Below are 17,863 nucleotides of genomic sequence, written 5' to 3'. Positions count from 1 at the left end.
ACTTCAGAGTAACTCTGAGGAAAAATTTGAGATTAGTTCTGAGTAGAACTTCAGGGTATTTCTGTGGAGAGCTTCAGAGTAACTCTGAGGAGAACTTCAGAGTAGTTCTGAGGAGAACTTCAGAGTAGTTCCTGAGGAGAACTTCACAATAGTTCTGAAGAGAACTTCAAAGTAACTCTGACGAATATTTCAGAGTAGTTCTGAGGAGAAATTCAGAGTAACTCTGAGAAGAACTTCAGAGTAGTTCTGAGGAGAAGTTCAAAGTAGTTCCTGAGGAAAACTTCACAGTAACTCTGACGAATATTTCAGAGTAGTTCTGAGGAGAACTTCAGAGTAACTCTGAGGAGAACTTCAGAATAGTTCTGAAGAGAACTTCAAAGTAACTCTGACGAATATTTCAGAGTAGTTCCTGAGGAGAATTTCACAATAGTTCTGAAGAGAACTTCAAAGTAACTCTGACGAATATTTCAGAGTAGTTCTGAGGAGAAATTCAGAGTAACTCCGAGGAGAACTTCAGAGTAGTTCTGAGGAGAACTTCAGAGTAGTTCTGTAGAGTGTTTCAGAGTAGTTTTCAAGAGAACTTCAGAGTAACTCTGGGGTAAATTTTGAGATTAGTTCTGAGTAGAACTTCAGAGTATTTCTGTGGATAGTTTCAGAGTAGTTTCTGAGGAGAACTTCACAATAGTTCTGAAGAGAACTTCAAAGTAACTCTGAGGAATATTTCAGAGTAGTTCTGAGGAGAACTTCAGAGTAAGTCAGAGGAGAACTTCAGAGCAGTTCTGAGGAGAACTTCAGAGTAGTTCTGTGGAGAGTTTCAGAGTAGTTCTGAAGAGAACTTCAGAGTAACTCTGAGGAAAAATTTGAGATTAGTTCTGAGTAGAACTTCAGGGTATTTCTGTGGAGAGTTTCAGAGTAACTCTAAGGAGAACTACAGAGTAGTTCTGAGGAGAACTTCAGAGTAGTTCCTGAGGAGAACTTCACAATAGTTCTGAAGAGAACTTCAAAGTAACTCTGACGAATATTTCAGAGTAGTTCTGAGGAGAAATTCAGAGTAACTCCGAGGAGAACTTCAGAGTAGTTCTGAGGAGAACTTCAGAGTAGTTCTGTAGAGTGTTTCAGAGTAGTTTTCAAGAGAACTTCAGAGTACCTCTGAGGTAAATTTTGAGATTAGTTCTGAGTAGAACTTCAGAGTATTTCTGTGGATAGTTTCAGAGTAGTTTCTGAGGAGAACTTCACAATAGTTCTGAAGAGAACTTCAAAGTAACTCTGAGGAATATTTCAGAGTAGTTCTGAGGAGAACTTCAGAGTAAGTCAGAGGAGAACTTCAGAGCAGTTCTGAGGAGAACTTCAGAGTAGTTCTGTGGAGAGTTTCAGAGTAGTTCTGAAGAGAACTTCAGAGTAACTCTGAGGAAAAATTTGAGATTAGTTCTGAGTAGAACTTCAGGGTATTTCTGTGGAGAGTTTCAGAGTAACTCTAAGGAGAACTACAGAGTAGTTCTGAGGAGAACTTCAGAGTAGTTCCTGAGGAGAACTTCACAATAGTTCTGAAGAGAACTTCAAAGTAACTCTGACGAATATTTCAGAGTAGTTCTGAGGAGAAATTCAGAGTAACTCTGAGAAGAACTTCAGAGTAGTTCTGAGGAGAAGTTCAAAGTAGTTCCTGAGGAGAACTTCACAGTAGTTCTGAAGAGAACTTCAGAGTAACTCTGAGGTAAATTTTGAGATTAGTTCTGAGTAGAACTTCAGAGTATTTCTGTGGATAGTTTCAGAGTAACTCTGTTGAGAACTTCAGAGTAGTTCCTGAGGAGAACTTCACAATAGTTCTGAAGAGAACTTCAAAGTAACTCTGACGAATATTTCAGAGTAGTTCTGAGGAAAAATTCAGAGTAACTCTGAGAAGAACTTCAGAGTAGTTCTGAGGAGAAGTTCAAAGTACATAGTTCCTGAGGAGAACTTCACAGTAGTTCTGAAGAGAACTTCAGAGTAACTCTGAGGTAAATTTTGAGATTAGTTCTGAGTACAACTTCAGAGTATTTCTGTGGATAGTTTTAGAGTAACTCTGAGGAGAACTTCAGAGTAGTTCCTGAGGAGAACTTCACAATAGTTCTGAAGAGAACTTCAAAGTAACTCTGACGAATATTTCAGAGTAGTTCTGAGGAGAACTTCAGAGTAACTCTGAGGAGAACTTCAGACTAGTTCTGAGGAGAAGTTCAAAGTAGTTCCTGAGGAGAACTTCACAGTAGTTCTGAAGAGAACTTCAGAGTAACTCTGAGGTAAATTTTGAGATTAGTTCTGAGTAGAACTCCAGAGTATTTCTGTGGATAGTTTTAGAATAACTCTGAGCAGAACTTCAGAGTAGTTCCTGAGGAGAATTTCACAATAGTTCTGAAGAGAACTTCAAAGTAACTCTGACGAATATTTCAGAGTAGTTCTGAGGAGAAATTCAGAGTAACTCCGAGGAGAACTTCAGGGTAGTTCTGAGGAGAACTTCAGAGTAGTTCTGTAGAGAGTTTCAGAGTAGTTTTCAAGAGAACTTCAGAGTAACTCTGAGGTAAATTTTGAGATTAGTTCTGAGTAGAACTTCAGAGTATTTCTGTGGATAGTTTCAGAGTAGTTCCTGAGGAGAACTTCACAATAGTTCTGAAGAGAACTTCAAAGTAACTCTGAGGAATATTTCAGAGTAGTTCTGAGGAAAACTTCAGAGTAAGTCAGAGGAGAACTTCAGAGTAGTTCTGAGGAGAACTTCAGAGTAGTTCTGTGGAGAGTTTCAGAGTAGTTCTGAAGAGAACTTCAGAGTAACTCTAAGGAAATTTTTGAGATTAGTTCTGAGTAGAACTTTAGAGTATTTCTGTGGAGATTTTCAGAGTAGTTCTGTTGAGAGTTTCAGAGTAGTTTTGAAGAGAATTTCCGAGAACTCCAGAGATGTTCCCTTGGCCTCAGGAAAATTTCGGGAAATTTATGAAACTCCCCGGGAGCACCCGGAACATATCTCATCACCTAAAATGCATTTATTGCACTTTCGTTGTACCACAAAAAAGCATCCTAAACGCACTCTGAACTCGTTATTTTTATTATGTACACCCACGGGACACTTCACTGCAGCCTGCTAGTTGCATTAGAAGTGGTTCTGAACGGTCAAAGGATGTCATTTTGATGATACAACTAACCAATGTTCTTATTTTTGAATTCTTATGTAGTTTGATGTGTCACATGATGATGTAGGTTCAAGTTTCACTTCTCCGGGGGTATCCAGGAACATGTCCGGAACAGCCTAACGTGATCTTGAGTGCATAATATGGCGATCAATGATGTTATGTTTGAATTCTGATGTAGCTGTTGGTGGGGGTGTTGGTTCAAGAATAATCCGATTAGTGCCCCGGGGGTACCCGGATCATGTTCGGATCTGGCCAACGTGGTCCTGAGTACTTAATACGGCCACCAATGATCTTATTTTTAAATTCTGATGTAGTTTTATGCGTCGCATGATCCTGCCAACATGGTTCTGACTAGTTACTACGACCTTGGATGATTATTTGGTTTACGTCTTGAAGGTTCTGGTTAATACAAAATTACAAAAAATACAACTGAAAACATTGAGCACTTCTCAGATTGCCGTTCAACAGCATCGCATTTTTCCAAAGTGTTAAAAATAACGCGTTTTAGAACAATGCCGCTTTTGCCGCAACGCGCTTATTATGGGTTGTCAAATGGATTTCAGTGTATTGGAAAATTTGCGCTTGCCGCTATGCCGCTATCATTGCCGTAAACATGACGCCTCAGTACTGTTTTGGCTGGATTTGGCGTCGGTTCATTGGCATGAATCCGCCAAACTGTCCCCAGGCCAGGCCAATCGAAACTTTCTGGGCCCTGACCCAAGCATATTTGCGGAAACATGTAAAGGCAGCGGATTCCGTTACAACGTTTGGAAAAGACTGTGAAAAGGTATCCAAAATTGTTGGAAAGGCATCTGTGCTGAAGCTAATGAGTAGCGTGAGATCAAAAATCCGCTTCTTGGCTTACGACTGATTGGATATTTAATTTTGTACGTTGAACTGTAATACTTTAGAGAAGATGAATTTTGAAATGAAAATCGAATTTGCTGTAAACAGAGTTAAATTATCATTCTTTAAAATCGTGCTTAGTCATTCTGGGACACCCTATAGCTAAGAATTTGGTTCGCCAGCTAAGCGAAAGAGTGGATCATATAGTTAAAAATGATATATTTGATGTAAGCCAAGCTTTCAATTCCTTTTGTAAGAATGTGTCCTCAGTATTGTCTATAAGCACGAATAAAAGTTTAGTAAAAGAAACTACCTCTGACAGGGGAATGTAAATCTATGGTCGACTGAACAATAAGTGCTTCCTGTGTAATAAATAATACCCCGTTCACACAGCCTATGTAACGCTATATGTACAGTGATATTTTCAGTGACAGCTCGATTTATTTATTTATTTCATCATCCACCTTCATCTTCCACAGAGGACCCAAAGGACCTGATCCGCAAGTGCCTGGTGGTGGACCCAACCAAGCGCATCACCGTGGTAGAGGCCTTGAAGCATCCGTTCTTCAACACAGTAGTAAGTAGCGAAGCAATACCGCACGCGATCGTACGTCACCACCGCGTTCTTTGTCGTCGTTTTGGCAAATAATCTCACCTACCGTCGCCCCATCCGGCATCGACCTAAACAGCTGCTAACTTGCTCCGCTCCGCACACCCACACAGTTGTCCTTCAAGCAGACGACTGTGCCATAAATATATATATATATATATCCATAAATATGCCTCCTTCCCTTTCACTCGTGCAATTATTAGCGTTTGCATCCGCCGGTCATGAGTTTGATTCCGATGGCAGTTGTACATTCGATCACTCACGCTCACTTCTTCTACTTCTTGTTCTCGATTCGATACGATTTACCACATTATCGATTTATTGTATATATATATCTATACAACAATCTGTCGTTAAGATTCCAATCACAATCTGTTTTTGTTTTGTCCTGGATTGTCCGATTTTGTCTCCTATTCTTTTTCGGAATGTTTCTTTCCAATCATTTCTACTTTGCACCTGTTTGGCAAAAGCTTTTCATTGATAACTTCATTCTTTTCAAGGTTTTTCCTTTCACGGGCAAGTTTAGGTTGATCAGCGCTTCTTTTCTGGTGCAGTCGGTGGCAAAAGTTGGTGCTTCAAATGATACAATTTAGTACACACTTTAATGCATAGGAACCAAACTATCAAAACTAATTTTAATGAAAAATCAACGCTGTAGTACAGTATCGTTTTAGTACAAAAATGACCATGTATTAAAAAATGATGTACTAAAACGAATAATGATTTTCTGGCAATGTTTAGAACCGCCTTACGATCGCCAACTTCCGCCACCTACTGCAGCACCCAGCAAGTCCCCGTCGTCACGCTTCTCCCTCATTATTTCCGACCTGTCTAATCAGTTGCAGTTGAGCATCGTTTATTTGATTGGGAAATTATCGCCAAGCTCAAACCTACATCAACAAACTAGGCAGGGAGAAGAGTTTGCAATGTGAAATGGAATGCAATGGTAGCGCTAACAGGTCGTGATCACGCCCTGCATGTGATCAACGATTGAGCGACGTTGACGACGACGACGGAGGAAAATTCATCAGAAAAATTAACATCGCCACGAAAATCGCAAACAGCAAAAAAACAAAACTGTCAGCTGTCGCCCGATCACGGGACACGGTACATACCTACGGGGGACAAAGGAATGCGAATCAAGTGTTTTATTGGATTTGCGTAGAGGGCGAATCCGGGCTGACCGACCGGACGTCTTTTCCTGAGCTCGATTGCAAGCCGGACGTCAATCATTGTGTTTTTCGTGAATTTGGTTTGTTTGTTATTTATTTTTTTGCTGAGAGTAGTTTGAACCGGACTCGGGTGTTGAATTATCACTCGCGCTATTTTTAGAGCTCGTTTGGGTTCGTTTGAGTTTGAGTCATGCTTCGGGAGTTGTCATTCAACGAGCTGTCGGAGTGCGTATATGAAATTTTTTTGGTCTTGCGTGGGTGATTTTTATGAATGAATCTTATTTTTAGTACTTTCACCTAGATGGGAAAATACGGCAAGGGTACTTTTGGGTGCTAAATTGTTTGAAAATTATGCTAATAAGCTGAAATCACAACTGCGCTGGATTATCCCACATGAAGCGTTATGCATCATAGTGTTTGTTGATATTGTATTATTATCATCGTTATTCGAGCTCGATGCTTGATTGTTATGATTTATGTAAATGCTCTATATGACTTCAGACTGAACTTAAGATTTTGTTCCCCATACAGCCTGTGCATTGGCATATGTATGGTATTTAGGGCCTCCCAAAAATGATTCATAAGATTTTAGAATTGGCCAAGAATTAGCCTTATAAACACCTCAAGATTATTGAGACTAATGCATTTGAAGTTGATCTCAATGAGGCTTCTGGATCTAACCTAAGATCTTTGAAACAGAAAAATGGAAATCGTTCTCGTTGCTCATTTTAGATGAAATTTGAGACTTGGAACGCTGATATTTTGTAAATTGAAATCAGAATTCAGTAGAACATTTTCTATAGTACAAACCTCCCCAGTAGAAAACAGAATTCTTATTAAGAAAGCTACCTTGGAATGGTTGTTGACGCTCATCTAGGATGAAGTTTGGGCGTTAGATAACTGATGTTCAGTTAATTATAACCACTCTGTATTACAGCAAATTTAGTTCAAATCTTCCGAATTTAGTTCAGTATGGATTTTTTAGTACGATGCTCCCATGTATCAAAAGCAGAAAACTTACCGTGGAATAGTTCTTATTCATAATTGGTTGAAATTTGATAATTAGAACGCTGATATAATGTAAATTAAAATCAGGATTCAGTAGAGATTTTTTTAGTACAAACCTAGCCAGTATAACACAGAATTCTTGTTAAGGAAGTTACATTGAAATGGTTGTTGATGCTTATCTTGGATGAAATTTGAGCGTTAGAACACTGATTTTAAGTTAATTAAAACAACAATGTAGTACAGCAAATTAAGTTCAAATCTTCCTGATATATGGAATATTATCACGACATGATTCTTGAGTGTTGCTGCTAATCATGGATGAAATTCAAGCTTTAGAATTAAAGATAGAAACAGAAAATTTAACGTTCATCTCCGATGACATTTGAGCATTAATACGCTTCAGTATGGCAAATTTTTAGTATAGATGCTCCCTTGTATAAAAAGCAGAAAACTCACCGTGGAATGGTTCTCGTTGCTCATTCTGGATGAGATTTAAGCATTAGAATGCTGAACACTGTAAATTGAAATTAGAACTCCGCAAATAATTTTTAGTACAAACCTCCCCAGTAGAAAACAGAATTCTTGTTTAGGAAGCTACCTTGGAATGCTTATCTTGGATTAAATATGTGCGTTGGATCACTGATTTTCAGTTAATTAAAACCACTCTGTATTAAAGTAAATTTAGTTCAAATCTTCCTGATGTATGGAAAATTATCACGACATGGTTGTTGAATGTTGATACTAATCTTGTATGAAATATAAGCGTTAGAACTAAACACAGAATCAGAAAATTTAACGTTCATCCTGTATGAAATTTAAGTATTAGTACGCTGATTGTTCGAATTTTATTTAGTATGGCAAATTTTTAGTACAGTGCTCCCATGTATCAAAAGCAGAAAACTTACCCTGGAATAGTTCTTGTTCATAATTTTGGTTGAAATTTGATAATTAGAACGCTGATATAATGTAAATTAAAATTAGGATTCAGTAGAGAATTTTGTAGTACAAACCTCCCCAGTGTAACACAGAATTCTTGTTAAGGAAGTTACATTGGAATGGTTGTTGATGCTTATCTTGGATGAAATTTGAGCGTTAGAACACTGATTTTCAGTTAATTAAAACAACAATGTATTACAGCAAATTGAGTTCAAATCTTCCTGATATATGTAAATTGAAATCAGAATTCAGTAGAACATTTTTTTAGCACAAACCTCTCCAGTAGAAAACAGAATACCTGTAAAGGAAGTTACCTTGGAATGGTCGTTAATGCTCATCTTGGATGAAATTTAGGTGTTAGATCTCTGATTTTCAGTTAATTAAAACCTGCTCCCTTGTATGAAAAGCAGAAAACTCACAGTGAAATCGTTCTCTTTGCTCAGTTTGGATGAAATTGGTGCATTAGAACGCTGATATTCTGGAAATTGAATTCAGAATTCAGTAGAGAATTTTTTAGTACAAACCTTCCCAGTTGAAAACAGAATTCTTGTTAAGGAAGATGCCTTGGAATGGTTGTTGATGCTAATCTTCGATGAAATCTGGGTGTTAGATCGCTGATTTTCAGTTAATTATAACCACAATTTATTACAGGAAATTTAGTTCAAATTTTCCTGATACATGGACAATTTTCACGACATGGTTCTTGAATGTTGCTGCTAATCTTGGATGAAATTTAAGCGTTAGAACTAAAGATAGAATTAGAAAATGGTGAAATTTGAACATAAGTACGCTGATTGTCCGAATTTAGTTCAGTATGGATTTTTTTTAGTACAATGCTCCCTTGTATGAAAAGCAGAAAACTCACCGTGAAATCGTTCTCTTTGCTCAGTTTGGATGGAATTTGAGCATTAGAACGCTGATATTCTGTAAATTGAATTCTGAGTTCAGTGGAGCATTTTTTAGTACAAACCTCCTCCAGTAGAAAACTTGTTAAGGAAGCTGCCTTGGAATGGTTGTTGATGCGCATCTTGAATGAAATCTGGGTGTTAGATCGCTGATTTTCAGTTAATTGAAACCACAATTTATGGCAGCAAATTCAGTTCAAACTCCTGATGTATGGAAAATTATCAGGACATAGTTCTTGAGTGTTGCTGCTAATCTCGGGTGAAATTTAACGTTAGAACTAAAGACAGAATCAGAGAATTTAACGTCCATCTTAGATGAAATTTGAGCATTAGTACGCTGATTGTCCGAATTTAGTTCAGTATGGATTTTTTTTAGTACAATGCTCCCTTGTATCAAAAGCAGAAAACTTACCGTGGAATAGTTCTTGTTGATAATTTTGGTTGAAATTTGATAATTAGAACACTGATATAATGTACATTAAAATCAGGATTCAGTAGAGATTTTTTTAGTACAAACCTCCCCAGTAGAAAACAGAATTCCTGTAAAGGAAGTTACCTTAGAATAGTCGTTGATGCTTATCTTGAATGAAATTTGGGCGTTAGATCTCGGATTTTCAGTTAATTAAATCCACAATTTATTACAGCAAATTTAGTTAAAATCTTCCTGATATATGGAATATTCACCCCTATTCTGTATTTCGTTTCGAACGAAATTCTCATACAAAAAAATATTTTTTTTGTATGAGAATTTCGTTGGAAACGAAATACAGAATAGGGGTGATTATCACGACATGGTTCTTGAGTGTTGCTGTTTATCATGGATGAAATTCAAGCGTTAGAACTAAAGACAGAATCAGAACATTTAACGCTCATCTTGGATGAAATTTGAGCTTTAGTACGCTGACTGTCTGCATTTAGTTCAGTATTGCAAATTTTTAGTACAATGCTCCCTTGTAAAAAAAGCAGAAAACTCATCGTGGAATCGTTCCAGTTGCTCATTTTGGATGAAATTTGAGCATGAGAATGCTGGTATTCTGCAATTTGAAATCAGAATTCAATAGAGAATTTTTTAGTACAAGCCTCCCCTGTAGAAAACAGAATTCTTGTTAAGGAAGTTACCTCAGAATGATTGTTGATGCTCATCTTGGATGAAAATTTGGGCGTTGGATCCCTGATTTTCAGTTAATTAAAACCTCAATTTATTACAAAGCTTCCAGGTATAAGATACATGCAAATTATCACAGCATGATTGTTAAAAGTTGATGCTCATCTTGGATGAAATTTCAGCGTTGGAACTTAGATTTTCCCTAATATGAAATTAGAATTCTGTAGAAATATTTTGTAGAACAAACCTCTCTAGTATGAAACGCAGGAAAGTTACATTGACATGGTTTTTAATACTCAACTAAATACAATTTAAGGTTTAAAACATTGATTTGCAGTAATTTTTTAGTACAAATTTTGAACGCCTTCGGTTGATGATTCTCTTACTTAGATCGTGAAATCTCCGCCGATCATTTTGCTTCATTTGTAGAAGAATTGTGTGAAACAAGAGACTTAAATTATCTTTAATCGATTTTAGTACACTTTTCGATCGCTCAATGAGCAATATATATGCATAATTCGACCTTAAATTTCCTTGATTTATTTAATTTCTGTCTTAAGCATATTTTAAAAGTAATTCTCGGCCACATTTTTTTCGACAGGTGGTCTCGATTTTCGATCTGGATCTCATGCTAACGCAATAATGACAAACGTATTTTTAGCACACCATAGTACTGATCAAGGACTTTAAATTCCAATGTTGTAATAAAATACTTAGTTCTCATCATACTTTAATGGTATCAACGTTTCTATATGTGACGTATTCTTGTGCTCATTTGAGATTTTTGATAATTTTTCCTAAATATACGTGTGGCCTAGCCCAGAAGTGGCTAAAATGACCCTAATAAAAAATTAAAAAACGAAGTTAAATATATGTACTAAAATGACAATTTCAGAGAACTGTTTCAGGAACCCTCCAGAATTGATGAATCAAATTTCCCGTTGCATTCCGCCGAAATATTATTGAAAGTACTTCCATTTCACATTGCAAACTTCGCCTTCCGTCGATAATGTCCGCCCATTTATGCCCAGAAAGTTATATTTTATTAACTGTATATTTTTCTTACTTTCTCCTCTTCATTTTTATTTTCAAAATCAATTTCTCCAAACCACTATCACCGCTACTACTTCTACTGCACACCATCGATCGTTCACCAAATCTCGTGTAAAAACGAACTCTACATCCACCAATCAATCCAACCTGCGTGCGCCTCGACACTGGACAACCGCATTCCAAAAAAAAAAAAAAAATTGAATCAACAAATTTTGCTTTTGTTATCATTTTTTCCCCCTTCAACGAAATCAACAAATTGTGTTCTGAAAAACCTCTCCGACGCAAACAACCCGAATCGGAACCGAATTGGCCCATTATGTTTTTTGTCTGACGAACAACACCAACCACCGCTACAACCCGAACCTGAAACTGAACCTCATTGCGCGCGGGGGACCCCAACCATCACGTCGATTGTCACGCACCAAACAACCCTTGCCAAACCGTTCCCCATACACACACAAACCAATAACACCATCGGCCGTGACTGAAACCACAGCTTTTCGAACAAGACATTGGCCCGTTGAAGCGCAGCCTGTCGGCCAAGTCGCGACGCTTGAGTCGTATCGCCGATCTGGCACTGGTAATGTTGTTCAATTTTATTCTTTTCTTATTAGCATTATTTGTATTATCGTTTTGTAATGTGCATTCGATCCCGAGTGTGTTTTGCGTTTCTCCTATTATGTTTAGCCATTTTTTGTTCTTCATTTTTGTACTGTTATACTCCGTCAAAAGAAATGTTTTTTCGTTTTACCCCAACCCTTCCGTACCCCAACTATTACTCATGGGTCTATACTAATTTGGTACTAATTCGGTCCTGTTTTCCCTGGGGAAACTAAGAATGTGTGTTTGTTTTGATTTAGTTTAACAGATTTTGTTTTCGATTACTAAATTTTATCAGTTTAACAATAACCATTGGTCAGAGTGCAAGCAGAACCGAAATCAAAATTCGTCACCCTCTTCCCGCATACCTTCTTTGGCATCTTCCACCCTTTCGTCAACGATTGGATAGAATTTGAAATCCCGATAAAAAAAAAGCGAACACATTTAGCAACAAACTTTGTTGTTGGACCTTCTAGTCCGAACGGAATATGCAAGCAACTAACCGACCGAAACCATTTGTGTTTTTCTTCTTTTATATCCGCGACTCATTCCAAAAACCAAAACTCGCTCACACATACAAAAACATCTGCGTGGGATTCCTGCGTGATTCAACGTGTGAAAAATACAGAACGTCAAGGAAAAAGTACGGCTAGCCAAAATATTTCACGAACGTAGGATCATGCATTGTTTTTGCCTGCTTAGAATACCCCATTTCGACGTAGTGGCCGCGCACATTTACGCTTAGTGTCTTCCTGTGTCGGTAGATTTCATTCCAGTTCCAATTGGAAAGCATTCATTCATTTTTCATCGGGTGCACCCACTTGTCGTTTGTCAACAATCGACTGTCATCCTTCCTTCCCCCCCCCCCCCCCCTTTTCTGCTCTCTGTCCATTTCCATCTCCTTCTTCGTCACTCATCTGTCTGTCTGTCTGGCTGTGTGGCGTTCGCTGTATATCATATTGTTTGGTTGTAGTGTGAGCTGTCCTGTTGTGAATAAACAAAAACTATTTTCTATAAACAACACCTTAGCTGGTAGAGATGACGAGTCAAGAGCACTGAAATGATATCAAAATTTAGTAGATCAGGAATTGGTAAGACAGAGAGGGGCTTTTCGCTTCGGGTTCAAAATTTTGTGTGATGAGCATTGCTGACGGTTAACAAACCTCAATTATCATCTGACGTTTACTGAAGGATTTGTTTGCTAATATTGGAACTGGATCAAGGATCCGGTTTTGGACTAAAATAATTTTATGAAACGAAATTTTGCAGGATTTGTTTTTAGGTTTTGTAAACAATGCCCCCTTGCGGGTTGAGATGCTTTGGGAAAGTTCGTTCTCGAATGCGGCCGGTAAATTTCGTGTACGAATTGGATTCATTGGACGTTTTTGTGGAGGAGTGCCAGGACGCCATCGAAAAGCTGGGCAAATCAGATGCACTTGGACAAGCGTATCAACGAATGAATCCTGATGAATGGGCCAAAATCCGCCTTTCAACGTGAACCCAGCGAGACGTTGTGCGAATCAGTGGAGAACACTCAAAAGCTGCAGGTTTTTAACAACCGATGCTTGCGGTGTATAATTCGTGCTTGGCGACCTCACAACACGATCTCCAATGCCGAGTTCATCAGGAGCCGATATCAACAGAAATTCGAGTCATCTACGGAACACGGAACACCACGAAAACAGTCCAGCAGATTTGTATGGGTATTATGAGCATTTTTATTTGTTGTAGGACAAAAGGTCTAAAGGCTATAGGTAGAATGGAAAAGGGGCTACTAGAAAAAAGTCCACTGGAATAAGTTCGAATGGAAATAAGGTCGAAGGGACAAAAGATCGACTGAAAGTAAGGGGAACAAAAGGTCGAATGGAAAAAAAAATGGTCGAACGATCAAACTGTCGAATGGACACTTTAAATTTAACATCACTTTTTATCCATTCGACCTGTTATCCATTTCGTTTGTACATTGTATATTTAGACCTTTTGTTCTACTATGTTTCATACGAGGTTTTAGATCGGTTTAGCTACCCGGCGCCATACCACCCTTCAGGACATTCCATGCAACAATGCATACATTCAGGCGTGAAGGAATGTACCGCTGCAAAAAGACTATTTTGCAGATCCTGCCAAATATCCAAATGCACACAAATTTAAGGTAACTACCAATAGTTTGAACTCAGCATCCCATTCTTCATTTATCATATAAACAAGGATGACGCTAAAGCTACCTTCAAGTTATATGGAATAAAATATTCCAACGAACTTAAACGCAAAGGGTGGTAGTTTTGAAGTATCATTTGACATGGTTTTCATTCTAATCTGCAAAATAGTGTCTTCTTACAGCGGTACATTCCTTCCCGCCTGAATGTATGCATCAGCCCTGAAGGGTGGTATGCCGTCGCGTAGCTTAACTGATCTCGACGTTTTCGTGCATCTGATGGTTGTGGGACAAAGAGTCGAAATACAAAAGGTCGAATCAATGTTAGGAGGACAAAAGGTCGAAGGGACCAAAGCTCGAAAGGACAAACGTTCGAATGGAAGTTAAGAGAACAAAAGGTTTAATGGAAAATGGGTAGCAACGAATAATAATTCGAATGTATAAAAGGTGGAATGAAAGCTAGGTACACAAAAGGTCGAATTCCCTTTGCTTTGGATGTTTGTCGATTTTGAAATTCAGTCATTCCATAGCAAAACATTGTAGTTGTTCTCAGATTTTCGTTAAAATTGGTAGTTCCTCGCAAAGTATTTGACACGTATTTTTCATTTTTTCATTAGGGTGACCATTTCCATATTAGGGTGATCCAAAAAATCTTTTGAATCACTAGGCCGATTTCAAAGATCAACATATCAAATGAAAGGTAATTAAAAATACCTTTTGGACACATATAATAATATTAAAAAATTGGGATTTTGTTTGTAAAAACATTGATTATTTACTCAACATTATTTCTGAGACGAACTTGCCTACGGCTTACAATCTCATAAATAAAGAATTAAAAAACAAAATTTACCTTTTATATTTTTCCTGATAAGTAATTATTTTTTCCTACAGCTCTGTCTCAGATGTCATTTCGATTGGAAGTGACCTTTTAGAATTATGATTTGTTGAAAACTATCGAATACGCCTTTTTGAAGTTTTTTTTCAAGATTCAAAATGGCCGAATTTTAGCTCAAATGTGAATGATTGACCATAGCAAATAATTATCCAAAGTTTCATGCAAATCAAATGGCCTGGAAATGCTCTCCTTCTTTGAATCATGACCAGTTATTGGGAACGTTTTATCGATGTTGAAATTTACTTTTGTAAATTCGACGTTCAGTTCCTTTAAGGTTTAATTTACATTGCTCCATTTTCGAGAAATTGAAAAGTGCTTGTTTTCAACGCGCATTTTAGATTGTTATAAGCTCGCGTCATTCTATAGGGTTAACTACCCCATTTACGGCCTATTAAGCACAACCCGCACTTAGTCTTTCTTAATCTAGTGCAGTTTAGCATCAAACGGAATATTATTATTACTGATAGCTTCCAAATTTATTTACCTTTCCGTAAGTACCGTAAGATTTGATAAAGAGAAACCAATCGTTGAGATATTGTCAAAAGTCTAACACTGCTTCTTGACGCCAAACTCGGCCTACGGATTCTGAACTCGGCCTAACACATTGAAACGCAATTAAAACGCCAATGAATTCACTTCGACATTTCTTCCATTTAACGGTTGTGGGACAAAAGGTCGAATGAAAGTTAGGAAGACAAAATATCGAAAGGATACAATGTCGAATGAAAGTAAAGAGATCCAAAGGTCGAATAGAAAATAGGCCGATGTGGACAAACAGTTAACTGTATAAATAGGTAAATTAAAGCTAGGAATGAAAAAGGTAAACACGGAGATAAGATCGAGTTCTCTCTCGTGAAAATGTTCGTTCTATAAATCATGAGCAGTTCATTGGGACATTTAGTCGATTTTGAAGTTGAAATTTTGAACTTTTGTCCATTCGACCTTTTGTTCATTTTAATTTAATTTAACCTTCGGTCCATTCTATCTTTCGTTTCTTCAAATTTCACTTAACTTTTTATCCATTCGAAATTTTATCTACGTTGACCTTATGTACTTTTCGTCCTTTGTTTATCTATTTCAACCTTTTGTCCCTTTAAGCTCCATTCGACATTTCTTCGATTTAACGGTAGGGTACAAAACGTCAAGTGAATGTTAGGAAGACAAAAGGTGGAAAGGACAAAAAGTTGAATAAAAGTAAAGAGATCAAAAGGTCGAATGGAAAAGGTCAAAATAGATATAAGATCGAATTCTCTCTCTCTTGAAAATATTCCTTCTTTAAACCATGAGTTCTTTGGAACTTTTAGTCGATTTTGAAGTTCACATTTTGAACTTTTGTCCATTCGACCTTTTGTTCCATTAGGATTCAATTAAGATTCATTTATGTTTCATTCGACATTTGGTCCATTTGACGGTTGTGGGAGAAAAGGTCGAAAGACATAAGATCGAAAGGACAAGAAGTCAAATGAATGTTAAGAGAACAAAAGGTTGAATGGAAAATAGCTCGAAGTAAACTAAAATCCGAATGTATAGAAGGTGTTTCATTCTATCTAGGACGACAGAATGTCGAATGGACAACATATTGAATTCTCTCTCTCTCTTGAAAATATTCGATCTTTGATTAAGAGGACATTTAGTCGATTTTGAAGCTGCTTTTTGAACTATTGTCCATTCGACCTTTTGTTCCATTAAGTTTCATTTGACCTTGAATTTCTTTAAATTTCACTAAACTTTTTGTTCATTGGACCTTTTATGATTTTTGACCGTTTGTTTATTTTTTGAACTTATGTCCTTTTCGTCCTTTTATCCATTTCAATCTTTTGTGTTGCATTCGACATTTCTTCCATTCAACGGTTGTGGGACAAAAGGTCGAATGCAAGTTAGGAAGAAAAAATATCGAAAGGATACAATGTCGAATGAAAGTAAAGAGATCCAAAGGCCGAGTGGAAAATAGGCCGATAGTGACAAACAGTTGACTATATAAATAGTAAAATGAAAGCTAGGAATGAAAAAGGTAAACACGGAGATAAGATCGAATTCTCTCTTTTGAAAATATACCTTCTTTAAACCATGAGTTCTTTGCGACATTTAGTCGACTTTGAAGTTGAACTTTTGAACTTTTGTCCATTCGACCCTTTTGTTCATTTTAATTTAATGTAACTTTCGGTGATAGAATGCTATCTTTCGTTCCTTCAAATTTCACTTAACTTTTTATCCATTCGAAATTTTATTTATGTTGACCTTATGGTTCAATTTACTTTGATGCATTTTCGAAAAAATCAAAAGCAGTTTTTTTCGACGCATTATTTCAGATTGCTAAAAGCTCGCGTCATTTTGTGTAGAGTAGCAAAAGGAATCGAATAGTGCGAGCATTTTGTAATCTGAACTAATGCGTCGAAAAAAACTGCTCTTGAATTTTTCGAAAAAGCATCAAAGTAAATTGAACCTTATGTCCTTTTCGTCCTTTTTTATATCAATTTCAACCTTTTGTCCCTTTATGCTCCATTCGAAATTTCTTCCATTTAACGGTTAGGTACAAAACGTCAAGTGAAAGTTAGGAAGAAAAAAGGTCGAGAGGACGAAAAGTTGAATCAAAAGGCCGAATGGAAAACGTCAAACTGGAGATAAGATCGAATTCTCTCTTTTGAAAATATTCCTTCTTTAAACCATGAGTTCTTTGGGACATTTAGTCGATTTTGTAGTTCACATTTTGAAGTTTTGTCCATTCGACCTTTTGTTCCATTAAGATTCATTTGACCTTTGGTCCATTCTACATTTCGTCTCTTTCAAATTCCATTAAGCTTTTTGCCCATTAGACCTTTTATTCATTTTGGCAAAGACCAAGAATTTTGACCTATTATCTACATTACACAATGGTCCCAAAGCCATATTTAGGAAGACAAAAATGTCCGCCTAAACCATCACTTTTTGGTATGTGTCTTTTGAAAGTTTTTTCTTATTTTTGACCGATCTTTTTATGTTAGGGTGGTCCATAAAATTGGTGAACTTTTTTAGATAGACCAATGCAATGTTCTAAAAAGTTGTAGAACAATCAATTTGAAGCAACTTTGCTGAAAACACCAAATTTATATCTCTTGTGGTTCATGAGTTACGATTTTTTAAACAAGCAGATTAGGGTGGCCCCTAAAAAATCGGTTTTCATTGAATATCTTTTCATAGTTTCATTTCTCGTAAAAACGTTGTTGTGGACACATTTAGAACTTTTGATGAAGCATATTGTTGCTAAAGCAACCAGGTTGCTATCTTTTTAAATTAGAAAGTTAAAGGAGTTTTACTTCGACAAAATTCCTTTTTTCAATTGTCAATATCTCCTAATGGAGCAAACCGCTTTTATAACTTTTTATTCCATTTGTTTTATTCTTCGTTTTCCGTTTCTCCGAGCGGTACGCTTAGATAAAAGTT

The 17,863-nt window shown here is 37.0% G+C and overlaps 1 protein-coding gene across 3 annotated transcripts in view; it reads left to right on the top strand.

Annotated features, from left to right (window-relative positions):
- PhKgamma (phosphorylase kinase gamma) overlaps positions 1-17,863 on the top strand; it is a 230,517-nt gene that overhangs the window by 26,991 nt on the left and 185,663 nt on the right. For 2 of the 3 annotated variants that reach the window (XR_010518390.1, XM_065232575.1), the window contains exons 7-8: positions 4,481-4,578; positions 11,287-11,370. Coding sequence is in view for 1 of the 3 variants with exons in the window: in XM_065232575.1 (XP_065088647.1) it covers positions 4,481-4,578; positions 11,287-11,370 (182 nt within the window). In the remaining 2 variants the exon portion in view is untranslated. The remainder of the gene's footprint in view (positions 1-4,480; positions 4,579-11,286; positions 11,371-17,863) is intronic. The other variant, XR_010518391.1, reaches the window with a different exon arrangement.

This window comes from Ochlerotatus camptorhynchus, unplaced genomic scaffold (assembly GCF_037179485.1).
Source record: "Ochlerotatus camptorhynchus isolate MF236.1 unplaced genomic scaffold, CSIRO-AGI_Acam_v1.1 ptg000370l, whole genome shotgun sequence".
NCBI lineage: Eukaryota > Metazoa > Arthropoda > Insecta > Diptera > Culicidae > Ochlerotatus > Ochlerotatus camptorhynchus.
The sequence above is the reverse complement of the archived record's forward strand: the minus strand, read 5'-3'. Positions and strand labels throughout refer to the sequence as shown.